The sequence below is a fragment of the Poecilia formosa genome, unplaced genomic scaffold (assembly GCF_000485575.1).
Source record: "Poecilia formosa unplaced genomic scaffold, Poecilia_formosa-5.1.2 Scaffold90, whole genome shotgun sequence".
In the NCBI taxonomy this organism is placed as follows: Eukaryota; Metazoa; Chordata; class Actinopteri; order Cyprinodontiformes; family Poeciliidae; genus Poecilia; species Poecilia formosa.
In genome coordinates this window covers 211685-234451 of record NW_006800029.1, presented here as the reverse complement: position 1 = coordinate 234451, position 22767 = coordinate 211685, and the positions used below count along the sequence as shown (strand labels likewise).

Here is a 22767-nt window from a genome sequence, read left to right as displayed (position 1 = left end):
GATAGGGATACAGTGTTCCCATTTCTTTCAGTGGCAGACCACAGAAACTTGATGTGAAAATATATTATTCTCTTATCATGTACTTTCTGATGTACAGGAAGAAATGCTGTCATCCCAACCAATCAACATTTAAACGTGGAAGCTACTCTAGTAACAGTTCACTGCCATTTCAGCTGAAAAACACAATGTTGAAGTTAACCTCTGATTCATAGCTTCCAGCTGCAATGTTAAATTAGTAAATGGAGTTATTAAGAAGCTACAAATCACATGCTAACTTCAGCTTTTAACCACAGAAACTAGCTAACCTTTTTAGCTGAAAGAACATGTCGGAAAGATAAGCAATCACTATTTGCGACTCTGAAAATTGATTCATTATCATTCACCGAGATTTGTAGGTAGGTTCAATTTTCAAAATCTAAATTCTTTATTAAGAACAAAACAGATCTAGGCAAATTTCAAGTTGATAAAAACAAAGAAAGGCGTATGAAGAATACAACCTGAGTATACCATGATCACCAAATGCTTTCTGGGGTTTCAAATCGATTTGACACGTAGCATTTCTGAAGTGTTATGTGTTAAATATATTCAAATATTTAATCACATGTCTTTAGGTGCTTTTTGTTCTTGCTGTTGATTGTTGATAAAATATGGTGTATGGAAGATACAGTTCACATTGTTTTCACAAAATTTGGTTTACACTTGGAGAACTTGGATATGAAATTTGATCAGCACATGACAGGGAGAATTTAGTTTATTGTTAATATTTGTGTGACAAAACAAGACATTCTTTAAGCATTAGGAAAAAGTTAGGGTACATATGATCAGAAATAAAACAAGAAAATATGCACACCAGGGATGTTTTGTGAAAGAGCAGTTCCAGGACAAGTGAACCATAAGTTTCACAAAAAGTACATTTCCTATTATTACCTGCTTTTTTCTATGAAGGTAGTGTTTAGTTGGGTAGAACTGCTTCTCAAAAATAACATTCGTGGCCAGACATTTCCCCAGCAGATATTTTCCATAAACCGGACCAGTATGATTGAAGAAACGGACAAAAAGTAGTAGCAGTCCTCAGGAAATTGTTACAATTTATTTCATTGTTCTTCTTTTGTGAATTGTCGAAGCAGCATCGCTTTCAGCCGCTAGCGCTTTAGGCGATTTTCTAATGTTTTCTAACAAACCTCGGAGGTATCAGAGTAAAAAGGGATGAATCATAATCGTCTGTAGGAAGATGTATGGTTGCCTGAAGTAAACATTAACCAGAGGACAGACTGAACTTGTTTGATGACACTTGTACACTTGTAATAGGAAAGCAACAAGAAAAATGTTTTAGACATCCCTCAAAGTCAAAAAACTAAACAAATGAGGAATAAGCAAAAATATTTAGGATATTTTTCTTCTATAAGCTGTGACATACCAGTGCCTTCTAACTCTGAACGGATCATTGTTCCAAAAGCAAAATGCCAGGTTTGCAGGCTTTTTGTTAAGAGTTTCTTTGTTCTCTATTGAGATAAAGTGAGGCAAAACAATGGTAATGGAAAGTCTCCATAGTGCCCGTAATGTTAAATTTATAAAAGAGACAAACATTTTAAAAATGACATCTTGTTTTAAATACAGGCCTTTAAAGTATGTTGGGTCCAGGGGTTCTTGTGTACTTGGCTTTTCTGACACACTTTTATCTCAAAAAGAGCCTGGCATTTCACTGCCTCGCATCGGACATCAGCAACCAGAACAGGCCCGCAGAACTCCTTTAAATCTATTCTCTGAGATGAAGACTCTTTCAAGTCCATTTCCATTCCAGCGACAGCAGAAGGCGGCCCGACTCACTGCGCAGCACTCTGAAACTACTGACACAACACTTGCATTTTCATCGCGGTAGCCTCCCCGCCTCTCCCTGCTCGACCATCTGACTGACTGACAGATGAGGTATTCCGCAGGTATTCAATAATTTAGCCCCTGTTGCACAACCGCCAGCCCACAACCGCCGGGGTAGTTTTAAGCTCACAGCACATTTCTCAGTGAAGATGGGCTCTGCTCCAAATGCTTTTTATCTTCATCAGTGGCTCGGGTGGTCTCTATATTAACTGTTGTGACCTGCAATCTGTCTTTGTTCAAGATCTTGCAACTCTTTACGCGTTTTAGCCAGGTTTGGTGAGGATGTATTTTCACAAGACCGCAATTCAAATAGATAATATTTACAGTGCCTTGTAAAAGTATCCGTACCCGTTGAACTTCTCACATATTTCACTCTAAAACCGGCTCCTTTTCGAGCAAATTGTGTAAAATTGCATATCTGTTGGCATGACTATTTGTCTTATTTTTTTTGTTTTTTCTGCTTTTACTTTTTATTGGCTGATCAAAATAACTAAATGAGATAATAATAACCCCCCCCCCCCACACACACACACACACAAAATTTCAATGTAACAGCTGGGATTTTATGTGATGGAGCAAGATAGCAAGTCATGATTGTGAAGTTTGAAAAACAATGTGCTTTTAATGAAATTCTTTGCTAATAAAAAGCGTGGCCTTCATGTACATTCATCCCCTTTACCTCTAAATGAAATCCACTTCCACTAAATCCACTAAATGAACTTCTGAAGGCAATCTGAACTCCCTTCAGAAGTTACTTAATTTGTACATTTTTAGTTGTGTGTAATTTAATCCCAGGTGCGCTATAAAGACCTTAGTAGTTTGCTAGATAACTACAAACAGACTACAGAAAACCAAAGACCACAGCAGACATGTTATGGAAACCGTTGAAAGTTTTATGAAGGGTTCGGTCCTTAATATTCAAGCTTCAATTTTCTTTGAGTTGTTAAAGCTTAGAGCATCTCATAGAAAACTGTCAAAGAACGGTTTTCTATGAAACTTCAAACCTACTAAAATAACTTTCAAGGAGAGCATCGGAGAAGCTACCAAGTTTACTCTGGATGAGCTGCAGAGACCCACAGCTCAGGTTGGTTAATCTGCCAATAATTAAACCTTATCCAGCTCCTGTAATTAACTTTTTACTTTTCATTAACATAGAAAGTAATCCTACATCAGTTCTTCTGTTTCTTTTTGTTCGGCAGCCACTCGCACTGAGCCAGAATCTGCTGGAGGGCTCTTCCTGTTAGAGGGGAGTTTTACGTTTCCACTGTCACTACTTCCATGTTCATCCACCTTGCTAGCTAACGATCTCACATTTCTCACGATGGAAGAGATGGTTTGAACTTTCTCCTTTTCTCTCTCCTTTTTGCTCCTGCTCAAAATCCACAGTGCCTAATTTTCAACCCCTTTGGGATTTGTGGCTTGAAGTTGTGGCATCATTTCAGCTTTTGCAATGTTAATCAGCTGCTCCTGTTGTAAACCACCTTGTTTCTATGGTTACATTACAACAAATGAGCAAAGTATAAAAAGTGTTAGCAAGAATCCATCCAGCTGCACATCCAAAACCAGAGAGAACCATTGTGTAAAAAAAAAAATAAAAAAAATAAAAATAAAAAATATATATATATATCCTTTTTTTCCCACCAGAAACACAGGAACACAAGTTTAGGAAAAAAATAAAAATATGAATGAAAATAATAGAGATACTCCAACATGCTGCCACGTTGTAGCTGAAACTTCAGTGAAAGTATTTTATCATAGGATAAAATTACAAATGCATACCACATCTTTCAGATTTCTATTTTAAAAGTAATTTTTAGACCAGGTATTATTTTACTTCAACTTCACAACTATGCTCTACTTTTGGGTCTGTCTAACAATAAAACAAACTGGAATTTGTGGCTATATTGAGATATAAATATTAGAAAATGTAACAGATGTAATCATATTTGCAAAGCAATTTTTCTTTTTGTACGGTAGTAATTGTGAATGAATCCTACAAAGAGAAAACTATCAGCCCAGCAGTGGAAGTCGCTGCTTAATTCTTTTGCATGGCTCTGAAAACAGAAACCTGGAAGTGCACTCTGCACTCTGGCTTAAATTATCTGAACTCTCTGAGCTGAAACAGAGCCTTAGTGTTCATCCTTGGAGACCTTCAGCTTGGCCTTCCCTGCACAAATGACACAGAGCACATTTTCCTCATAACAAGTTACCACAAACCCTTTAAGCAACGACATAGCCACTGGCAGGATATTCATTTTTATGTTCAGTCCATTCCAGCTGGATAACAGCAGCCATCTGAGAAGCCTTTTGACACTTGCTGTGTCTTTCCTTACATCAAAAGAAAACAAAACAAAACAAAAAAAAACAACACAGCTTTGCTTGCTCTTGCTAGAAAAAACACACATCTAAGAAAAGGTTCAACAGTTATCATTTTTGCTTTCTCCTGCCGTAAGAAATGCCACAGAAAAATCGTGACTGTAGATGTTTGATCTACCAGCTAAAAGCTGTTTATATCAAAGTAATGAGCCTGAGGAGAGTGGCAATTAGGAGATCCCTTCCATATCCCTGTCTATTCAGGGAAACTCAAACTGAGAGGTTATTGGGTAGACTATTAAAATGCTTGAGTGGGAGAAATTTAATTGGTTTGGGTAAAGCTTTGCTGTTGACTCGGGACGAGCTGCTGCTTCAGTGTAGGCCTGCAGTAGTTAGAACATCCTTCTGTACAGGTTATCATATTATTTGTTTATCTCCAGCGCTTGAAAGGTTAGCTCGTCCTCCACGTCTATAATTACCACATCGCACGGGAACAGAACACGGTTTCAGGTTATTTTTGTCAAAGAGAGGATTTCACTCCTCTACCCAATAATGAGCTGTTGAGCGTCGCGACATCTGATAATCTGCTTAAATCAAAACGTGGAAATATGTACCGCGTTGAGAGCGGCGTGTGGCAATCAGCGCTTTCCATCCTGTACAAGCTCATCAGCGGTGACCTGTCTGAGAGTGATTTATCGTCTGTATTAATATCCTCTTTGTTTGTTATTGCCAGCTGTGCTATCTGATCGGTTCAGGTTTCAGTAAGAGATGTTTGATAATGACGTAAAATGAAAATTCAATGCTGAGCTGGTGTGTTCTTCTCAAATCCATAATATTAAATCTGTAGCTTTGCGTCCCAGTGGGTGTGGATTATTGGATTTGTAATAGCAGATGTGTTTGTTACTGTCTCTGCCTGTGAATTGATGCCGGCGCTCAGCAGGAAGGTTCGCCATAGAGTAAGTGTTCGACTGCAGCCGGCTGTGGTTTGGAGATTGTTGCCAAAATGTAAATGTATACACTGTAAGGATGTCGTTTAGACTCCGTAGAAGGCAGAGCAGCTTTATCAAAGTCCTTTTGTGTTTGGACTTGTTTTTCTTTCCATTTGGGAGAGATTTCCATGAAAAAGCCCCAGCTATTGTGACCTGAAGCTTTGAGGAATTGTGCATGAAGTGAATCCCAGGAGCTTACTCATTTGTACCTTCTTTCCCCATTATAAAGGTGGAATCTGCATTGCCCAGTCTTTGAAAATCCCCCACAACCCCAAGATGGAAGATTACGACAAAATCATCCAACAATTGCTGGAAACCCACAACGCACGGGCAATCATCATCTTCGCCAGTGAAGAAGACATACGGTGAGGAGCGCAGCGGCACAATCTGGAGTCATACGTGTTTCTTGTGGCGTGCCGCTGACTCGCCACGTTGGGGTGTTTTAATCTCAGAGCAGCAGGTTCTAAAAAAAAAAGAAAGAAAAGAAAAAAAGGCTAGAAGTGCAGTTTTAACAAGAGCACACTCTGCGTCTGGCTGCACAAACATACCTGCAACAAGACAAACATGGCTCAGAGGGGAAGCAGGGAAATTGGGTCGGAACAAAGCAGAGGAGATATTGTTTCATTTACAATAGCCCCCGAGTAATGTTTATGCGGTGAAGCTCAGAATCAAACCTTTAACACATGTAAATTCAGAATAAAGAATCCAGAGGTGAAGTGCGAATGATAAGAAAATAAGCGCGACATATGCTGCGTTATTTAAATGTTACCATCTCCGCTTTCCCCAGAGCACATACTGCAAAATAAGAACAGTAATAACCTTCTTTTGGCTTGTGCTCTAATGAGAAAAAAGCTCATCAGAGGCCTTTTATGTCCAAAGAGCTGCTTAAGGCTAGCCGTGTGCCTCAGTTTGATAAACACGGGATTGCACACCTTTCTTTCTCTCCTTCTCTCTCCCTCTTTTTCTCTGCTAATAACCATACGGATGTTCTTGCAGAGGAGTTCTCAATGCCACCAAGAGGGCCAACCAGGTGGGCCATTTCCTGTGGATTGGATCTGACAGCTGGGGGTCCAAGAGCAGCCCGATCCACCAGCTGGAGGACGTAGCAGTGGGAGCAGTCACAATTCTGCCCAAACGCTCCTCCATTGAAGGTATCTGCATCGTGAACGCCACAGGCTGCCGTCTATGATTTTTAAGTCTATGCCTTTCAAATATTTCATCTGGGTTATATCTGCGATCCAAAGATATACAAAATAGACATAGTATGATGTATTATACATATAAAACTTGATATTTACATATACTGTGTAAGAAGACATTTATTTTTCTCACTGTCTGACATTAAGTTAGAATTATTATTATTATTTTTTTTTAAGAAAATCAGAGTGAGCAACATATTTATGGTGCATACATGTTTTTATATGCTGCATAATCCAGTACATGTTGTGAGTGGTTGTGTTTTACCACTCACACCACATTAAGTGGAGATGCGCTTATAGAACAGATTTCTTTAACTTATTTCCTTTGAAGAATTAAAGAAAACTCAGCTGATTTCCTTCTAAAAAAATGGCTTTGTTTTCTCTTTTGAGGGTTTTGGGCTCCTCCTTGAGGTAATGGCACCCTGGGTTGTTTGATCTTATTACCCATATCTGAAATCACCACAACTAGTCCACCAGAGCTAGTTGCCTTTACTTGCACCTCTAACCTACAACTTTGGTCATACTGGCATTCAAAAGTCTCTTTGACCCTTTTTCTTACAAAAAATGTAAGGGTTCAGTTAAAACGAAGTAATTTTCAATGTGTTTGATGTGTTCTTTCAATGTTTCTGTTTCTGGTTGTTTTATATAGAAGTGTGGCAAATTTAATTTTAAAAAAATGGTGCTTGTTCATATTTTCTTTCATGCTCCAATGTTTTCTTTTCCTATGCATTTCCCTTACTGCTGCAAAACACACCGGATCTATCCAAGTGTTTTAAGGTTTACATAGCAGATCCACTTTGAAAAACCTATTTAACAAACACTTAGACTTATTCGACTTATTTCAAGTTGATAAAACTCAAAGACTCAATTGCTTTTTGCTTGTTTGAAAGAAAGTTGTTTAGAGTTCTGTTTCTGTCCTTTTGATAATATTATCCAAATATCACTTTTACCTTCCAGCGGTAGTGTTAAAAGACCTAACACTAATTTAAAGATTGTGTGAAGACATTGTTAACAGCTCCAAACAAAGACACGGATAATATTCAAAATCAGTCGAGGCTAATTTGTGTGCGTCACTCTTATTAGCAGCCACAGTAAACAGCCATCTTTTCTCAGTAATAACACACTGATCCGTACAGCTGTGAAAACAATACATTTTTGATAGTTTAAGCTGATTGTGGGGACTAAAAAAACATTCTAGGTTAACACATTTTTTCGCTGACCTCCACACATTCTGCTGCATGTAATAATGCTTAAGTAGGCAATTTGTAAAAAAAAATATATATATATATCCCAATAACTCTCGACAGTCCTCAGAGAAAAATTATAACCTTGATGGGTTTGAAGTGATAAGACTAAAAACCACTTTGGGATAAGAGGAGCTCTCCTTTTTATATTTAACCATAAAACCAGATGATGTAAATGGCTTAGTGTGAGGGACTGATTTTACTTTCTTAAAAAGCAACATTGGTGATGGAATTAGACTGTCAAAACAGGTGCATAATAATAGTCTATAAAAGCTTTCATTTCTATATTTAACAGGTTTTTTTTTGTTGTTTTTTGTGGGCTAAATTTCTACCCGCATGCAAAATGAAGCAAATGACGATATTGAAGATCTGCATTTTCAGGGATTATGCAAAATTCAAAGCTTAAATGGAACATTCCCGGCCTGCTCTATCTATTTTAAGCTCCGATCTGTGTCACTGTCCGTACAGACGCTCGTAATCATAAAAGGAAGCCTAATTTTTATGAAGCATTTGGTCATTAGGAGACGTCTAGCCAAATGCAAAATGAGAAAATGTTCACTGTGTAGGCAAGGAAGACATTAGTTATCCACCATGCATCATTGATGGACTGTTGAAATTAACATCAGCAGAATCATTTGGCTTCAGTGAGCCAATTCCACCTTTTCCACCAGCTGGTTTGACTGGATAGGAGTGAAATTCAGATGACTTTTTACTCTGAAAATTGTCGATTGTGCAGTTAAAGAATAAAAAACAACAGCAACACAAAAACACATTGTAGCACATTTAGCCGTGAGGTTTGTGGAATATTTTTGCTGAACTACGTCGGGAGTAATTTCACACAAAAAAATGTCTAAGAGAATTTTACAAAGTAGGAAAACCTGTTTGGCACCTTCAAGCTTCAGGCAACAGGCTGAGGCATTACTTGGAAAGTCTGCGTTATTTATAATGCATCCTGTTTCTTAATTAATGTAATTTCCTAGATGAAAGTTGTGATTAAAGTTCTATGGGGCTTCAGAGGAAAAGGATCCGCCATGGTCAAAATTTGATGAGGAAGTGCTTGCAAGGGTTTTTTCCAACACCTAGCGGCGAGCTGTGCACCCCTGCTACCACCACGGCTTTTACTTCATTTCCTGCAGGTCAGAATTGGCTGATAATTGGTCCGGAACTGAGCTTTTCTCCTCTTTCCTCTATCCCAGGATTTGATGAATACTTTACGGGCCTCACCCTGGAGAACAATCGCAGGAATGTGTGGTTTGCGGAGTTTTGGGAGGAAAACTTTGACTGCCGGCTTCTCAGCGCTTCCAAAAGAGAGGACAGCAGCCGCAAGTGCACAGGTACATGTGTTTAATGCCATGGAGCAATTAGGGAAATGAATCTGTGTTGGCGTAAAGATTACGAGAAAACTCGACATTAGAAACCACAGACACTGGGGGCTGTTGTGGTTTGATTTTGATCATCTTGTCTAAGACCAGGTGTTGATACCCTGTGGGTGCCGGACAGTCAAGTTGTATGATTAGAATAATTAATGCTCTACATCTATTTGTCACACTGCTGTAGCAGACCATCTGCTCCTGGGTTTCATGTTTCTCTGTTCCCTCTTAACCTTGACATCTCAGCACACACAGAGCCAGAGTATATTTTATTTAAAGCTGAAATTACAGGAGAATCTTCACAAATCCGAATAAATTCCCTTCACAAAACCTGCTCCTGCAGTGTCTTTGTGTTTTATTAATGATAGTGTTGTTTCCAGTGGTGATGCATTCTCATGTTACCTAAACTGCGCCTGCCAACGGTGTGACAGGCATTTCACTGCATGAATTATCTGCGTGGATGACGGCCGGCAATGTGGGATGCTGTATTAATCTTCCCTCCATACCTGATGACGGCAATAGCGCCTTGACACAAATTACAGTTTGCTGAGGGATTTTGTTTCCTTTAAAATCTCTTGTATGGTGTCTTTCATCATGTGTCAAAGACAATAGATGCGTTTCCACTTGCTGAACTCCGAGAGGCCTTCTTGCAAAATGACAGTGAAACGCTTTCCATTTTTTTTTCCATAGATCCCGTTGAACGCAGATGCACAAATGCAGAAATATGTAAAATATACTTTTTTTAACCCGCACCCAAGCTGAAATGCATGCCTTTTAAAAAACCAGAACCTCATCAAAAAGTTGACATATTTAACAGATTAATAAAAAAAAATACAACTTTTTTTTTTATTAGATACAGTTTGATACATGTTGTTTTCTAATATTAATTTAAAAGAATTTGTACGTGTTATTGGAGTCATACTGACCATTCAAAGTACTTGAATGGTCAGTACTTTATAGCTACATTCACACATTGATGTGCAGATTGGTAAATCAGCTTCTGGTTATAAGAAAACCACTCTTCTCACCGAGCCGCAGTTTGCCACTAACGGAAACCTGAAGTAACTTAGAAAATTTCAACATTACATATTGGCCAACTAAAAAGTATGCCGAGGTACTGTACAGCACGCTCTCAATTCTTGGCTGGGGCTCCTTTTGTGATCAGGCTTTGGCTCGGGTTGCTTTAAGAATTGTCTTTCAGCTGATCTGTTTTGTTGGGCCCGGTGTCCTTCATCTTCTTCTTGACAACCTCCTGTCGACAACAGCATCTTCAGAAAGTTTGTCAGAAGGGGAACGTATGAAGTACTCATAGATGTCTTTTAACTTTTGACTTGGGGAAAAATATAGTGGGCCAAAAGCAGCAAATGACATGACTCTCCAAATCCCCACTTGCTGTTAAAACTTTCCAATGGACCTCAATCAAAAGGGATACAGATCATCTCTACTCTAGGACCTTGATTTCCAAATCAGATTTTAAAAGAAATTACTGTAATCTGAAAACAGGACTTTGGTTTACTGCACAACAGCCCCATGCTTTTTAGCCCATGAAGGATATTCCTCTGAAAGCAATATTTGTAGCCCATATCCTAAGGTTCTTAATGTACTGCCTCTTTATTTAGTCCATGCTTTATGAGTCTCCAAGTAAACTCTTGAAGGAGGTTTGCTGCACAACCGACTCAAAGGCTACACTTGTTCTTGTTGCTTGTGTGTCTTTTTCCTTCCACTTAACTTTCTATGCAATTCTTACTAAGATTTTTTTATTTTTTTTTATCAATTACCTTGTGTGGCTTACCTTTCTTCTGGAAGGTACGGATGGCTTTCTGCTAGACAATTATAGTCAAAACTCTTCTTCCTGACCATATAATATTTTTCATTGTCCAAGGAACTGAATTTTGAGTAAAGTCTGAGTTTAATCTCTGTAATCTGTGTGATTCAGTTTTTATATTTGAATCAAGGAAATAAATCAACTTCCTTAGCATTTTCTCATTTATTGAAAGAAACCAGTGATCCAGAATATGAAAACTCTACCAAGAGGGATTTTCATTCGAGGACTGTTCACTGAACTCCTTATGTGAAGCTTAAAAAAATCAAAAAGGTTATGTGTGGGCTGAGATGTATGTTAAGATCTGAAAAATGGACTGAAATGTCAGCGCAGATTGCTTTCAAGCTCATTTCTTTTCAAAAACGTCTCCCACATTACTCTGTTTTTCTTATTAACATGATTACCGAGCTCCTGCGGACAGCTACCACTGAGAAAATAATCTTTTTTATATTCTGTTTTCTTGATGATGCATTCTTTTGGTAAGTGGGAGCTTGAAAATCATAATTACAATGATGATAATAACGATCACCATAAAATGTAATGGGGGTATTTTTGTTACTATAATTTTTATGCACCAGATCTTACCCACTAGAAAGTTCAACTTGCAACAAAAACAAGAGGCGAGGTTGTGCATTAGGTATTCAAAAAGTGTTCCAGCAGAATAAGGCAAAACCTTTACAGCAGGCCATAGTGAAAGGGCAGCGTGCGGCCAGGAGGATATAAAGGAGCAGGGAACTAGTGTAGCAGAGTCTGTAACTAAAGTTCATGGTGATCTTCATCTCCTTTCAGATGGGACAAATGAGCTTCATTGTTGCCTGCCTATTACTTTGAAGCACACCCCAGTAATTCAGTCTGACTCTGCTGAATTTTTTCACAAACACTTTTTTCCCCTCACAGCTCTGCTTTAGAGCTGATATATCCCACCGGGGAATTAAATACATCTTCTTATTTCCTATAACACATTGTCCCCTTTAGCTGTAATTCCCTCAGAATCTAAACTGAACAAACTGCAGCAAATAGTTAATGAGGAGCTGGATGAAAACAGAAGCTGTCAGAGCTGATAGAATGTAAAGTTTAACAGCTTCTCGATGCATTCGGCTAAAAGCCGCCGTTTTCTTCCCACAGGCCAGGAGCGGATTGGGATCGACTCCAAGTATGAGCAGGAAGGGAAGGTGCAGTTTGTGATTGACGCTGTGTATGCTATGGCCCACGCGCTGCACAACATGCACAGAGACTTATGTCCCAATCATCCTGGCGTCTGTCCACAAATGGAGTCCACAGATGGGAAGATGCTGCTCAAGTACATACGCAACGCCAGCTTCAACGGTGAGTGACAAATTGTAAAAGTTTACTCATCAGATGTTCATAGACTGTGTGGAAGAACAAAAATCATTTACTTTTGCTTAAATGATTTAGGTTTTGATGACATTTAAACTGCATGTCCACCATAATAACCAAGTTAAAATAAAAAATTTAGCTACTCAGCTTTTAATATGATCATTGTAATTGAACTTCAGTCTTAAGAAACTTAAACATATTATCCATCAACAAACTCCAATGTGATGGACCAAATCAAAGTAGTACATAATTGTGAGATAGGGAACAGAATAGATTGTTTTTCTTATTATAATGTAAAAAATATGTGGTGTTTAGTGGCATATGACTAAATAAAATCAGTGTTTACCAGTTACTGTTAGAGTACATCCAAACAAAAAGCATCATGAAGACCAAGGAAAACATCAGGCAAGTTAAGAATAAAACCGTGGACAAGTTTGAATCAGGACTTGGTAGAAAACAATATTTGAAGTTTTTAACATCTCAAAGAGCACTGTTCCATCTGTCACCAGAAAATGGAAAAAAAATGAATGGCCCAAACCTATAAAGACATGTCTGTTGTCCATCTACCTAAGTTGGCAGGCCAGGCAAGAAGAACATTTGTCAGACTCAGGAGCTGCAGAGATCCGCAGATCAAGGAGTAGAATCACTTGATCACATCTCAGTTATACACTCTACAAATATGGCCTTCATGAAAGGGTGGCAAGATGGCTAACAATGCACATCACCATGGAGGAAACATTGTGGTGGTAACATAATTTTTTAAAAGTTGGTCAAAGGAAAGTGCATGGGAGACAACATGTTAGAGACTGTGGCAGAGTGAGATTCCACTTCCAGGAGAATAATGACTCCTAAACATACAGCCTAAGTCATAATGAAATGGTTTTGATCAAGCCATTTATTAAAATAATATAGTCAAAGTCCAGATTTAAATCCCCTTGATGTTCACAAATGTCCGAGTAAAAAAATTGTGTGTAGATATGGAAATCTTTGCCAAAAGCTGCAGTTGCAGCAAAATGTGGTTTTAAAAAAGTATTGAGTCAAGAGGACTGAATACACATGTACTCCACACAATCACTTGGTAGCTATTTTAGTCAATGGAAATTATGGTTGTAATGTGGAAAGAGGTTAAAATGTTTGATGGAAATAATAAGAGACGGTATTTCTAAAAATGGTAATATACTGTTTCAGCTACCATTATATCCTGCTCACTTGGCTCATTGCTACATCATCATTCATTTCAGGAGAAACAAAAAAGACAAAAGAATGCACATAAGGCCCAGAGCAGTGTGAGATGATAAAAACCAGGAAATAAAATAAAACATCTGTCACGTTTTATGTTCAATATGCCATAAAAACCAGTCAAGGCAAAGCAAAAAGAACACTTGCAGACAATAGTTTTTGACATGTTGGTCAAAAAAACAACGCTTTTATACAAGCAGGACTAAATAGCCACAAAGATTGGATGAACATAAAAAAATGGAAAATCCCAACCCAAAAGAAATCATAGCAGTAATAAAAAAACAAAAAACAAAAACAGAAGCAGTGACTTCATGAGTATCTGAAACATTCACAGAGGAGAACAGGAGAACATGGACAACATTCACACATAGTAAACATGAGGAACAGGTGTCCTGATAACAAATTCAGGACAGATGCGACTCAGAGAACGGAAAGCAAAACAGACAAGGAAACAGATGCTACGCACAAAAAGAAAAAAAAAAAAAACTTGATACAAACAGATAAGCAACCAAAAATAGCATTATTCACAGTCAGCAGGACAATAAAGTTCTAGAAAACAAAAGAACCGTGACAGCACCCCCTCTAAGGGACGGCTCCCAGATGTCCGGAAAGAGAAAAATGGGTCCAGCCAAAAGTGGATGAAATGAGGTTAATGGAATAAAGAGCCCAACTGGAAACAACGGTAAAGAAAAGATAAGCAGTTCAGGGAAGCAGCCCTGCGGCACTCCAGATAAGCAAAGCAGTTCAAAATTCCCTCAGCAACAGGGACATGAGCAGGAGTCAGAATATGAAGATGAATGGCAATGATGAAGATGCACACATAATTTTATGTAAAAGGCAAAACAACTGTAGAGCCGAGGACAGAAAACAAATCTGGCAGAGTTGGATCCCGTTGGATCCATTCAGCATTGGGCAAAAAGGTCTGCAGACTCTGGGTCAGGAACCTGAGATGGAGCAGCATTTACAGAACCAACTGGACTTAACAAAGGCATGGCTGCATAACCCTTTATGAATGAAAGTTTTCTGGGAGACAAGATCAGGTCACCTGTGGTAGAGATATGCAAAACGCCTTTAAATAAATCAATCAATCAATCAAATTTTATTTGTATAGCACATTTCAGCAGCAAGGCATTTCAAAGTGCTTTACATAATTAAAATAAAAACAGCATGTGACACTGAATAAACAGTGAGAAAGAGAAAAAGATTTTGAAAGAAAAAAAGATTAAAAAAGATAGAAACATTAAAACCCGCGCCCCTTTTAGGACTTCAGTTAAATGTTGTTTAACTGGGACTCTAACCCTCTGGGACTTTAGTCAAAAACACCGTTTGACTTAGACTCCAATCTCTAGGTTTTACGGACTTTAGTCAAAACGCCGTAACAGTAAAGATTGTGTTCATTATAAATTACCTAATGGCAAACTTATTGCCACCCACAACAATCTCTAATAAATAAATAATAGTATTTTCAACTTATAGATGGCTTTTTTTGAGTTCATCTTAACGTGTTGGTTTATGACATTTGTCCATAATTACAAACACAGCTGAATGAGAACGTTCCACAATCCTCCCTCACCCAGGGGGATTATGAGGGTTGTTAAAAAAATCCCACTGCTGTAATTAGTAGCATCTTGGGGTCTCCATAATCATCTTCAGACATTATCTACATGCCAAATGCATTTTTGGAGGACCCCCTGAGAAAATATCTTGGAGTTTGGGAAACATTATTGGGATTTACATGGAAATGTGATTTATTGTCAAATTAGACTACGACTGCTAACGCAAACGGAAACCATTAACATTGTTATGCATTCATAGCAGAGAATCTGAGAAAGCTCGTTTGAGTAATTTGCCACACGAACTCTATGAAATATAAGGACACCTTAAGTTTAAACAAACATTTGTGGTTCTCTGCCAGAAAACTGAAAATGGGTCTTCTTACTGCATGGCAACGATCCAAGATCTGCGGTAAAGTCGAGACAAAAATGGTTCAAAGAGCAGAAAATAAATCCTCTGTCATGGCCGCGACTGTCACCAGCACAAACTCCTATAGAAAGCCTAAGGGGTTTGCTGAAGAGAAGAGATCATATGAGTGTCATAGACTTTGGACAAGAAAGACTGTGAACAGAGAAATGGTCAGAGATCTTTCTCTCTGTATGCTTCAACTACAGAAAATGTTACAAGAAAAAATGAAGTGCTGACCTACTGGCAAAGGAGAAAAGTAGCAACGGCAGTGGTGTAGATAAGTGTGACTTTGGTCTTTTCGTAAAAAAAAAAAAAAAAAGAAAAAAAAAGTATTTTCATTACTTAATGTAGGATCTTTTTCCCCCCTCACCATCCATACTTTTAAGATGTATAAGTTAAAAAAAAGAAGTTATTACACCTCACCATTATGTTCTACTTTGAGTTGATCTGTTACAGACAATTCTCTCAGCACATTTTGGCTACTTGTTAACTTTGGAAGCGGACTGCCACAACATTTAAATAAATCAGAGGAGCGGAAAGAAAGGAATTTAAGATGTTACAGGAAATGGCGAACAGTGCAGCAATGACCTATATGCTGTAAAACGTATTAGCGGGCCAGTGGTTTTGTTATCAGTGCATTCTCTTCAAAAGTTCGGTTAATTAGTGCTGTTCTTCTCCACAGGAGAAGTATGTAAATAACTTTTTCTTGAAGACTTTAAAAGTCTTGGTGGTCGAGGATTTGTGCTCAGCATCAAGTAGGATCAACATCATGTTGGGCTTTGACTGTTTCCCTGATGCTTCAGAATGAATTGGGGATGAAAATGAGACATTAACTTGTATAATCTTGCTTCACAACATGAAAGTAGTCACATAAAAAGATTTTAATTTCAAACACTTTTCAGCGCAATATTATTCTACTCCAGTAAAGGATGTTATTTCTTTCACATTTGGGTTTGCAATAGGTGTGGAGGGCACACAGCTTGAAGGCTGAGGCATTTGCTGCTGGGTTTTTCAGGACAGCATTGACCTGGTGACCTGATGTGGTGTTGGTGAGGTGCAGTGTAGAAAGCTGAGCCAAACTTTTAAACATGCTTGGCTCAACGACTTGACCTGAAAACCTGCGTTAGGCTCAGACTGATAACTTTCTATTAACTGTTCGAACTGTGAGCCGCTGACCGCTGCAGATTGGCACCAGCACCCCTGGTGACCCCACCAGGGATAATGGATGGCAATGGATGGATGCTAGACACAAACATACAACAAAACACAAATTAATGTTGGGAAAAGGAAAGGAACAAAAAAAAACAAACAAGTTAATAGTAGAAAACCTAAAAAAAACGCAACATGATATACAGTCTCATGAGTACAAGACACAATTTAACTTTACATTCACTTTCATTTAAACGTCAAAGTAACATTTTTAGACATTTTGAGCAAAATGTATGTTGGCTGCGCCTTTAGCTACATTATTTAGCCTTGTACAGACAGCATAAGATAGCTCATAATGACAGCTGCTTTAAAATGCAGAAGTGAATAGAGAAGAGGAACCATCAGGGAGATACGTTTAAAACAAAGGGAACCTTTGTCACTACAAATTTTCCGCTATGTATGTCTGACAGTGATCATTGGGTCCTTTGAAGTACTCCGGGTTTTTAGAGAGCTTTCTAAAGACAATTCTGCTGTTTATTAAATTATACATCACTGTAATCTTTTCAGAACATCTCAACTTAAAGAGGTGAACCCAGTTCTCTGTCGTCTTTATCAAAATTAACTCTCCGCTGTTTAAAATGTAGGATTTGGTCGGCTATGTGCCAGATATGTATGCTTCAGTACATATTTTCTTCCTTTTGGGGCTAATATCACTGAATATTTTTAACCTGGCGTTAAAAGTCAACACACATCCAATGACTAAAGAGGGGGAATTAGAAAATTTGACTGCTTGCCTAGAGAAATTAACAAAATGCTGATATTTTGGTTACAAATGAATAAAACCGTCTTTTTAATGTGTTTTTGTCATAGTTGGATGCTGTCTGTTGCTTAACGCAGAACCTGTTGGCAGAAGAGAATGAGTCATACTGTTTATCCTGATCCTCTAATTTTTCTGTATCTCCATTAATAATTCAAACGGCATAACTTAAGAAATTTGAGAGGCATGGTAATCGGGCTAAGTTTCCATTGTATGTCATTTTTTCCCCCATCAGAATTAAACAGTTGGAGGAGGTTTTGTTCAGTTCATATATTAATCCCGCAGTTATCCCTTTCAGTCTGAACTAAAACTGTGCGGGGGCAATCTTAGAGATGAATCAAAGCACTCTTATGAAAATCGAATGATTGCACACAGTGGAGAACTGTCTTGAAACTGTAATACAACAAAGCAATCTGCTTATTGATTTGAAGCCACATTTTTAGGTGGGAATTTTCAGTCTGGCTAACAAGTGTCTGTTTTTTTTAGTAATTACCAGACTCTCATAAAATCTGAAAGAGAGAAGAAAATTAGGAACACAATGAATAAATGTTGTTTTAAAATATGTATCTTTTTTTTTTTTTTGTAATGAGAAACTAAATTTATTTAATAATTATGACTATGTGTTTTAACTCAACAGGATGTTTTGTTGTAGAGAAATCCAGCATGTGGTGAATGCAAAAAGACAAGATTGCTGTTTCTTTGGACTCTAATGGGGGAGGTCGTCTGTTTTATTGTTGGATAACAGTGACAACCGTTTTTAGCCAGTGATGCTTACCCAACAATAAAAAAAAACAAATGACTTTAAAAGAACTGAGAACATCATCACAAACATGTTCCTCTATTATGCCATTCTAAGAAGTGTTTGAGTGAGAAGTAGTTTGCTTGATAAGCTGAGCACACACGCAGGTCCACCAGGTTTGCTAATGAAAAATAGCAGAAATGTGGTTCTTGCTTCAACGCCAACTTCCAAGCTGTATAGTATTGCGGTCACCCCACCTTTTTTGTGCTTAGTATGTGCTTTTTTTTTTTTTTTTTCATTTGAAATAAAACATAACATTTTTAAGTTTAAGCATAAGCTGGTCATCTACAGATAATATGTAACATGCTATGTTAAGCCAACTTTCAGTAAATGTGCCTCACAATAAGAAAGTTCCAGGTTTGAATCTTGGTGGTGGAGGGTTTTCATGTTCTTCCTGTTCCTGCTGGCATGTCAGTAGGACAGAAGATATGTGTGTTCAATTGAATTTTTCTATAATAGTAATGTGATGGATTGGCAACTGGTGGAATAGGCTACAGCCTTCAAACAACCCCGTACCAGAGAAATTGGTTTGGTTAAGCTATTACTGATTTTTTATATTTTTTTTCCCCCAATGGATCTTATTCAAAATGCTGGAAGTAATTTCCCAACCCTGCAGCAGTCCATATATACATATAGGCAGTGTGGGTCCTTTTCTTTAGATTTCACAATACTGCACTGCTACTTTTCCGCAGTGACCATGAAACAGTGAAACACTGGCTCTTCAGGGGGCTGTTTGAGGTTTTACAGGCCACTCTGTTTTTCTCCTACACACTTGGAAGATGAGGGTACAGGAGGGGTTTGTTTGCAATCTGCAACTTGGCTGCTGCCGAGTATTTCTAAATTCTGTTGCTTTTACATAAATCTGAGAGTTTTAGTTTGTTGCAGAGATTACTCATACACCATGGAAAATAAAAGCACAGGTTGGCATTAAATACATATTAGTGTTAATAATCACAAAACTGCCTCCTGCAATGTAACTATGTTCTTATGATTTGAGAAAGATCCACATACAAGTTGATTGTGTACTTTTTTTTTTTATTCCTCATCAGGTTTTGCTAACACAGTAGTTAAAGTAGAAAACTATCAAATGTCAAACTGTTTCCTGTCATCCCATGTATTTAGGTTACCTAAAAACATTTTAAGTGGCTCTACACATGAAGAAACAAAAAGATTTTGCAGAACACCACATCCTGTGACGTCTGCTTTAAGTGCCGTTGTCACTTTTATTAGTGAAACATTTGCAAATAAGGTGCCAGAATGAAACATTTTGAGTTTTACTTTCTTGTGGATTGCTGTAATCTTTGATAGATCGATGTGTTATTTCTGTAGAAAAACTGCGCTATGTGTAAAAGCTGTTTCACTCATGTGGCAGAAATGTTTTGACATGTTCAAAGGCAGGCTGGTTGATGTGGTTATCAAATTGTTTACACTTTAATCATAAATGTGTAGCAAGGCATGGAGGAGAATTATTTTCCCTCATGCCCTCCTACACCATTAAAACTAAAGGCCAATACACAAGAGTGTGATGAAAATCTTAACTATTACCTGATGAAAAGAAAATTGATGATTGGTAATTATCCTTCTTTCATTTGCATAATGCAAATGCTCTGTGTGAGCATTAACTACTCATACGGAGTAGTTAATGCTTTCTGAACCATCTGTACATGACTATTATTTATAAATGTTTGTGAGGAAGAAAAGAAACATTACCATTCAGAAGCACTTTAATTATCAGTTCTTACATTGCAGGCTAGATGACTGGAAACAGAAAGGTTTTATCCAATCTATTGTGAATTGTGTGTTTTCCTGTGTTAATTGTGAGTGTGCTTATATTTGTGCTGCTTCACTGTGCCTTTAAATTGCCCCTCAGGAACACATAACACTTTTATTGAATTGAGCTGAATCTGGAGAGAGCCATCAAAAGACAAATATCCTAAGATTTTTCTATATTTCTTTGTCAACCTTGAAAAAATACACTTCTCCACTTTGGTTAGCAATTATTAATTGGTTAATGCTTAACTTGCAATTAGTCTCCAATAATGCTTCCTTATTTAAACAACCAAACAATAGTCTCTGTGGCTATTTAACAGTGCGGTCAGGATGATCAAGAGTTTGTCATTAGGAACCGGTCATTAACTTACGCCTACTTAACAAAATGTGATCAGTAATTAGTCCCAGTGTTGTTCCTCATCAGATCACATTTAGTTCCTTGGTGTAAGGCAATACAAAAATATGTTGTCAGTGTTTAATTTAATGTAGCAAAACTGCATTCCGGTATTTTGCCCTTATTCATTCTCCAATATTAGGTCGATTATAAGTTGCAGATTCTTAGTCACGTTGCACTTTCATGCTAATTTAAAAACATTTCCTGCAGCGGCTTCATTCCACCGATTCGTCTTTGCTGAAAGCAGAGAAAAGAACAATGATGAGGCTTTTCTCTGTGTTGTAAATCTTTTCCCAGCAGCTTCCGCGAGAGCCTGATTGGACTAACCGGCTCAGTTTAGCTGGTGTTTGCCTGCGATTTATGCTACATTCAATCACATGCCAAATTTTTTGTTGTGTTTTTCCAAAGTGACTACTCGCTTCCCAAATGCCTACCAATGATGACTTCCCAGATGGTTCTGTGTAGCAGACCATCTGGTCCAGCAGGTTACGCATTTACGGTGGCAGGCTGGTATATATTGGGGCAGGAGTAGTCGCACTGAAGCGTAGTGAAGATGCAAAAACTGTTAAGTGTATTAGTCTATTGATATAGCATACAAACAATACCTGGTATTGTTTCAGCACTTACTTACTTACTTACTTAGTCTATTTTATAAATTTCCACATGTTTCCATAAGGATTTATAAAGAAACATTTTATCCAAATTTGTCATTTATCTAGATTTCATCACATAATAAGTAATCAAGTAATGTGTCTGGCTAATTCATACAAACAATCATAAAAAAAAAATTTAAAAAAAACTTGAGCTGAAGCCCAACAAGCTGCTTGCCTTTCTCTACCATGGTCGCTATGGCAGCAGTGCAGAGTTCCAGCAGGCGAGAAGACCTATTTTAAGGTGGAACCAAGCAAACTGAACGTAGGCAGTTGCCTGCATTCAGGCCGGTAATTGTTGGAGACCCTAAGTGGAGATTCATGCACTGGTTTCAGAGTCAACTGTACGGTGTCAGTAACAATCTGGACTTGGCTGACTTCTCTGGTTTTTCCTGAAAACATTTACATAAGCGTCACAGCGACACACTCATTTCACCTCAGCCAAAAATAAGCTTCCTGCAGCTCTCTTCCTGTCTCGGTGTTCTAACTCAAACCTTTTTACTCCGCTGGTGCTCCATCAGGCGTCTCTCAGTGGCCCTTATTGCATTTAGACGGGAACCATGTGAATTTTCTTGCGTATGTGCCCATGCTAATGTATGTTTGAGAGCGAAGGAGTGTAAACCTCCTTAGCTGATCTCCCCACTGTGCCGGAGTCACAGAGCTGAGGAGTGAGAGGCAGAGAAACAAAAAAAAAAAAAAAACAGGAAAGAATAATGATGCGAGAAAAACACAGCAGTGGATCCCTGGTCCACCCACGCTGCTTAGCACAGCTCAGCAGCAGTGCACTTTTGTCATGTCTTAGTTCACAGCCACATTCAAATGCATAAATCTTTCATCTTAGACGGCGCTTTCGCTAAGAAGTCTGCAAAGACCATTTTGTTCCCCTGAAAATATCAGCTAATAAAAGAAAAGAAATGAATTTCTGCTAGGTTTTTTTTTTTTGTTTTTTTTCATGCGCACCCACAGAAACACTACTTAATTATTTGCTCTAAACCTGAGGAGCGCCCGGCGTCCAATCATCCGTGGCGCTCGGCTGAGTGACAGAGCAGTTCCGAGCTCGATGTAGAATTGTGCTGAGGCAAGGAGTAAGAATTGGCAACCCTGGCACCGCTTTTTCTCACAGAAGTCAATACTTTGTCAACATCTTTATACACCGTGTCAACAAGTTTCCTGTCTACATGCTGGAAGCCGAAGTGACAGGAATGTGACTGCCACCCACAGAGCTTTAGCTCGGCTTTCATATCAGCAGCGTTCAGAGCAGGTATCATAAGTTCAGTCCAGATGCGTTTTCTGTGCTGACAAATTGAAACTCACAAATTAGTGATCCACCTTAAGCGGCTGGGTCAGACGGCGCTGTAACTGTAATGCTGACATGGAACATACCGAATGTGCTGTCACCTTACATAACCGCAGGCATTCACTGATTGGTGGCTCGGAGTCAACATGGAAATAACCACTTAATGTTACAATTTCAAATTTGGGTGGAGGAGTGACAACCAAATTGTGAGTGGTGGTAATTTGTTGTGACATTTTGGTTGGCATCTTATTTTGCTGTCTTTACCTCAGGCTGTCTCTGCCTCTCACAGATTACAGTAGATTTTAGGCCTGGAATTGTTGTTGGATATTTAGTGGTCAAATGTCCTTGAGCTAAAAAAACAAAAAACAAACAAAAAAAAAAAAAAAACAAGTCTAAAAATGAAGGGTAAGGTGCATTAACCTTCTGTCCAAAAGCCAAACAATCTGCTCCTCAAATAACACCGCGTGTTCCCAAAGTGTTTTGAACATATGCTTGTGGTCCATTCTCTACACTTTTTTTTTTTATAGCCAGAGCTATTAA

The 22767-nt window shown here is 38.3% G+C and overlaps 1 protein-coding gene across 1 annotated transcript in view; it reads left to right on the top strand.

Moving 5' to 3' along the window:
- The window catches only part of grm7 (glutamate metabotropic receptor 7), a 107381-nt gene that overhangs the window by 55453 nt on the left and 29161 nt on the right, over nt 1-22767 (top strand). The window contains exons 3-6 of the mRNA XM_016674121.1: nt 5407-5542; nt 6174-6328; nt 8817-8954; nt 11938-12138. Of these exons, the coding sequence (XP_016529607.1) occupies nt 5407-5542; nt 6174-6328; nt 8817-8954; nt 11938-12138 (630 nt within the window). The remainder of the gene's footprint in view (nt 1-5406; nt 5543-6173; nt 6329-8816; nt 8955-11937; nt 12139-22767) is intronic.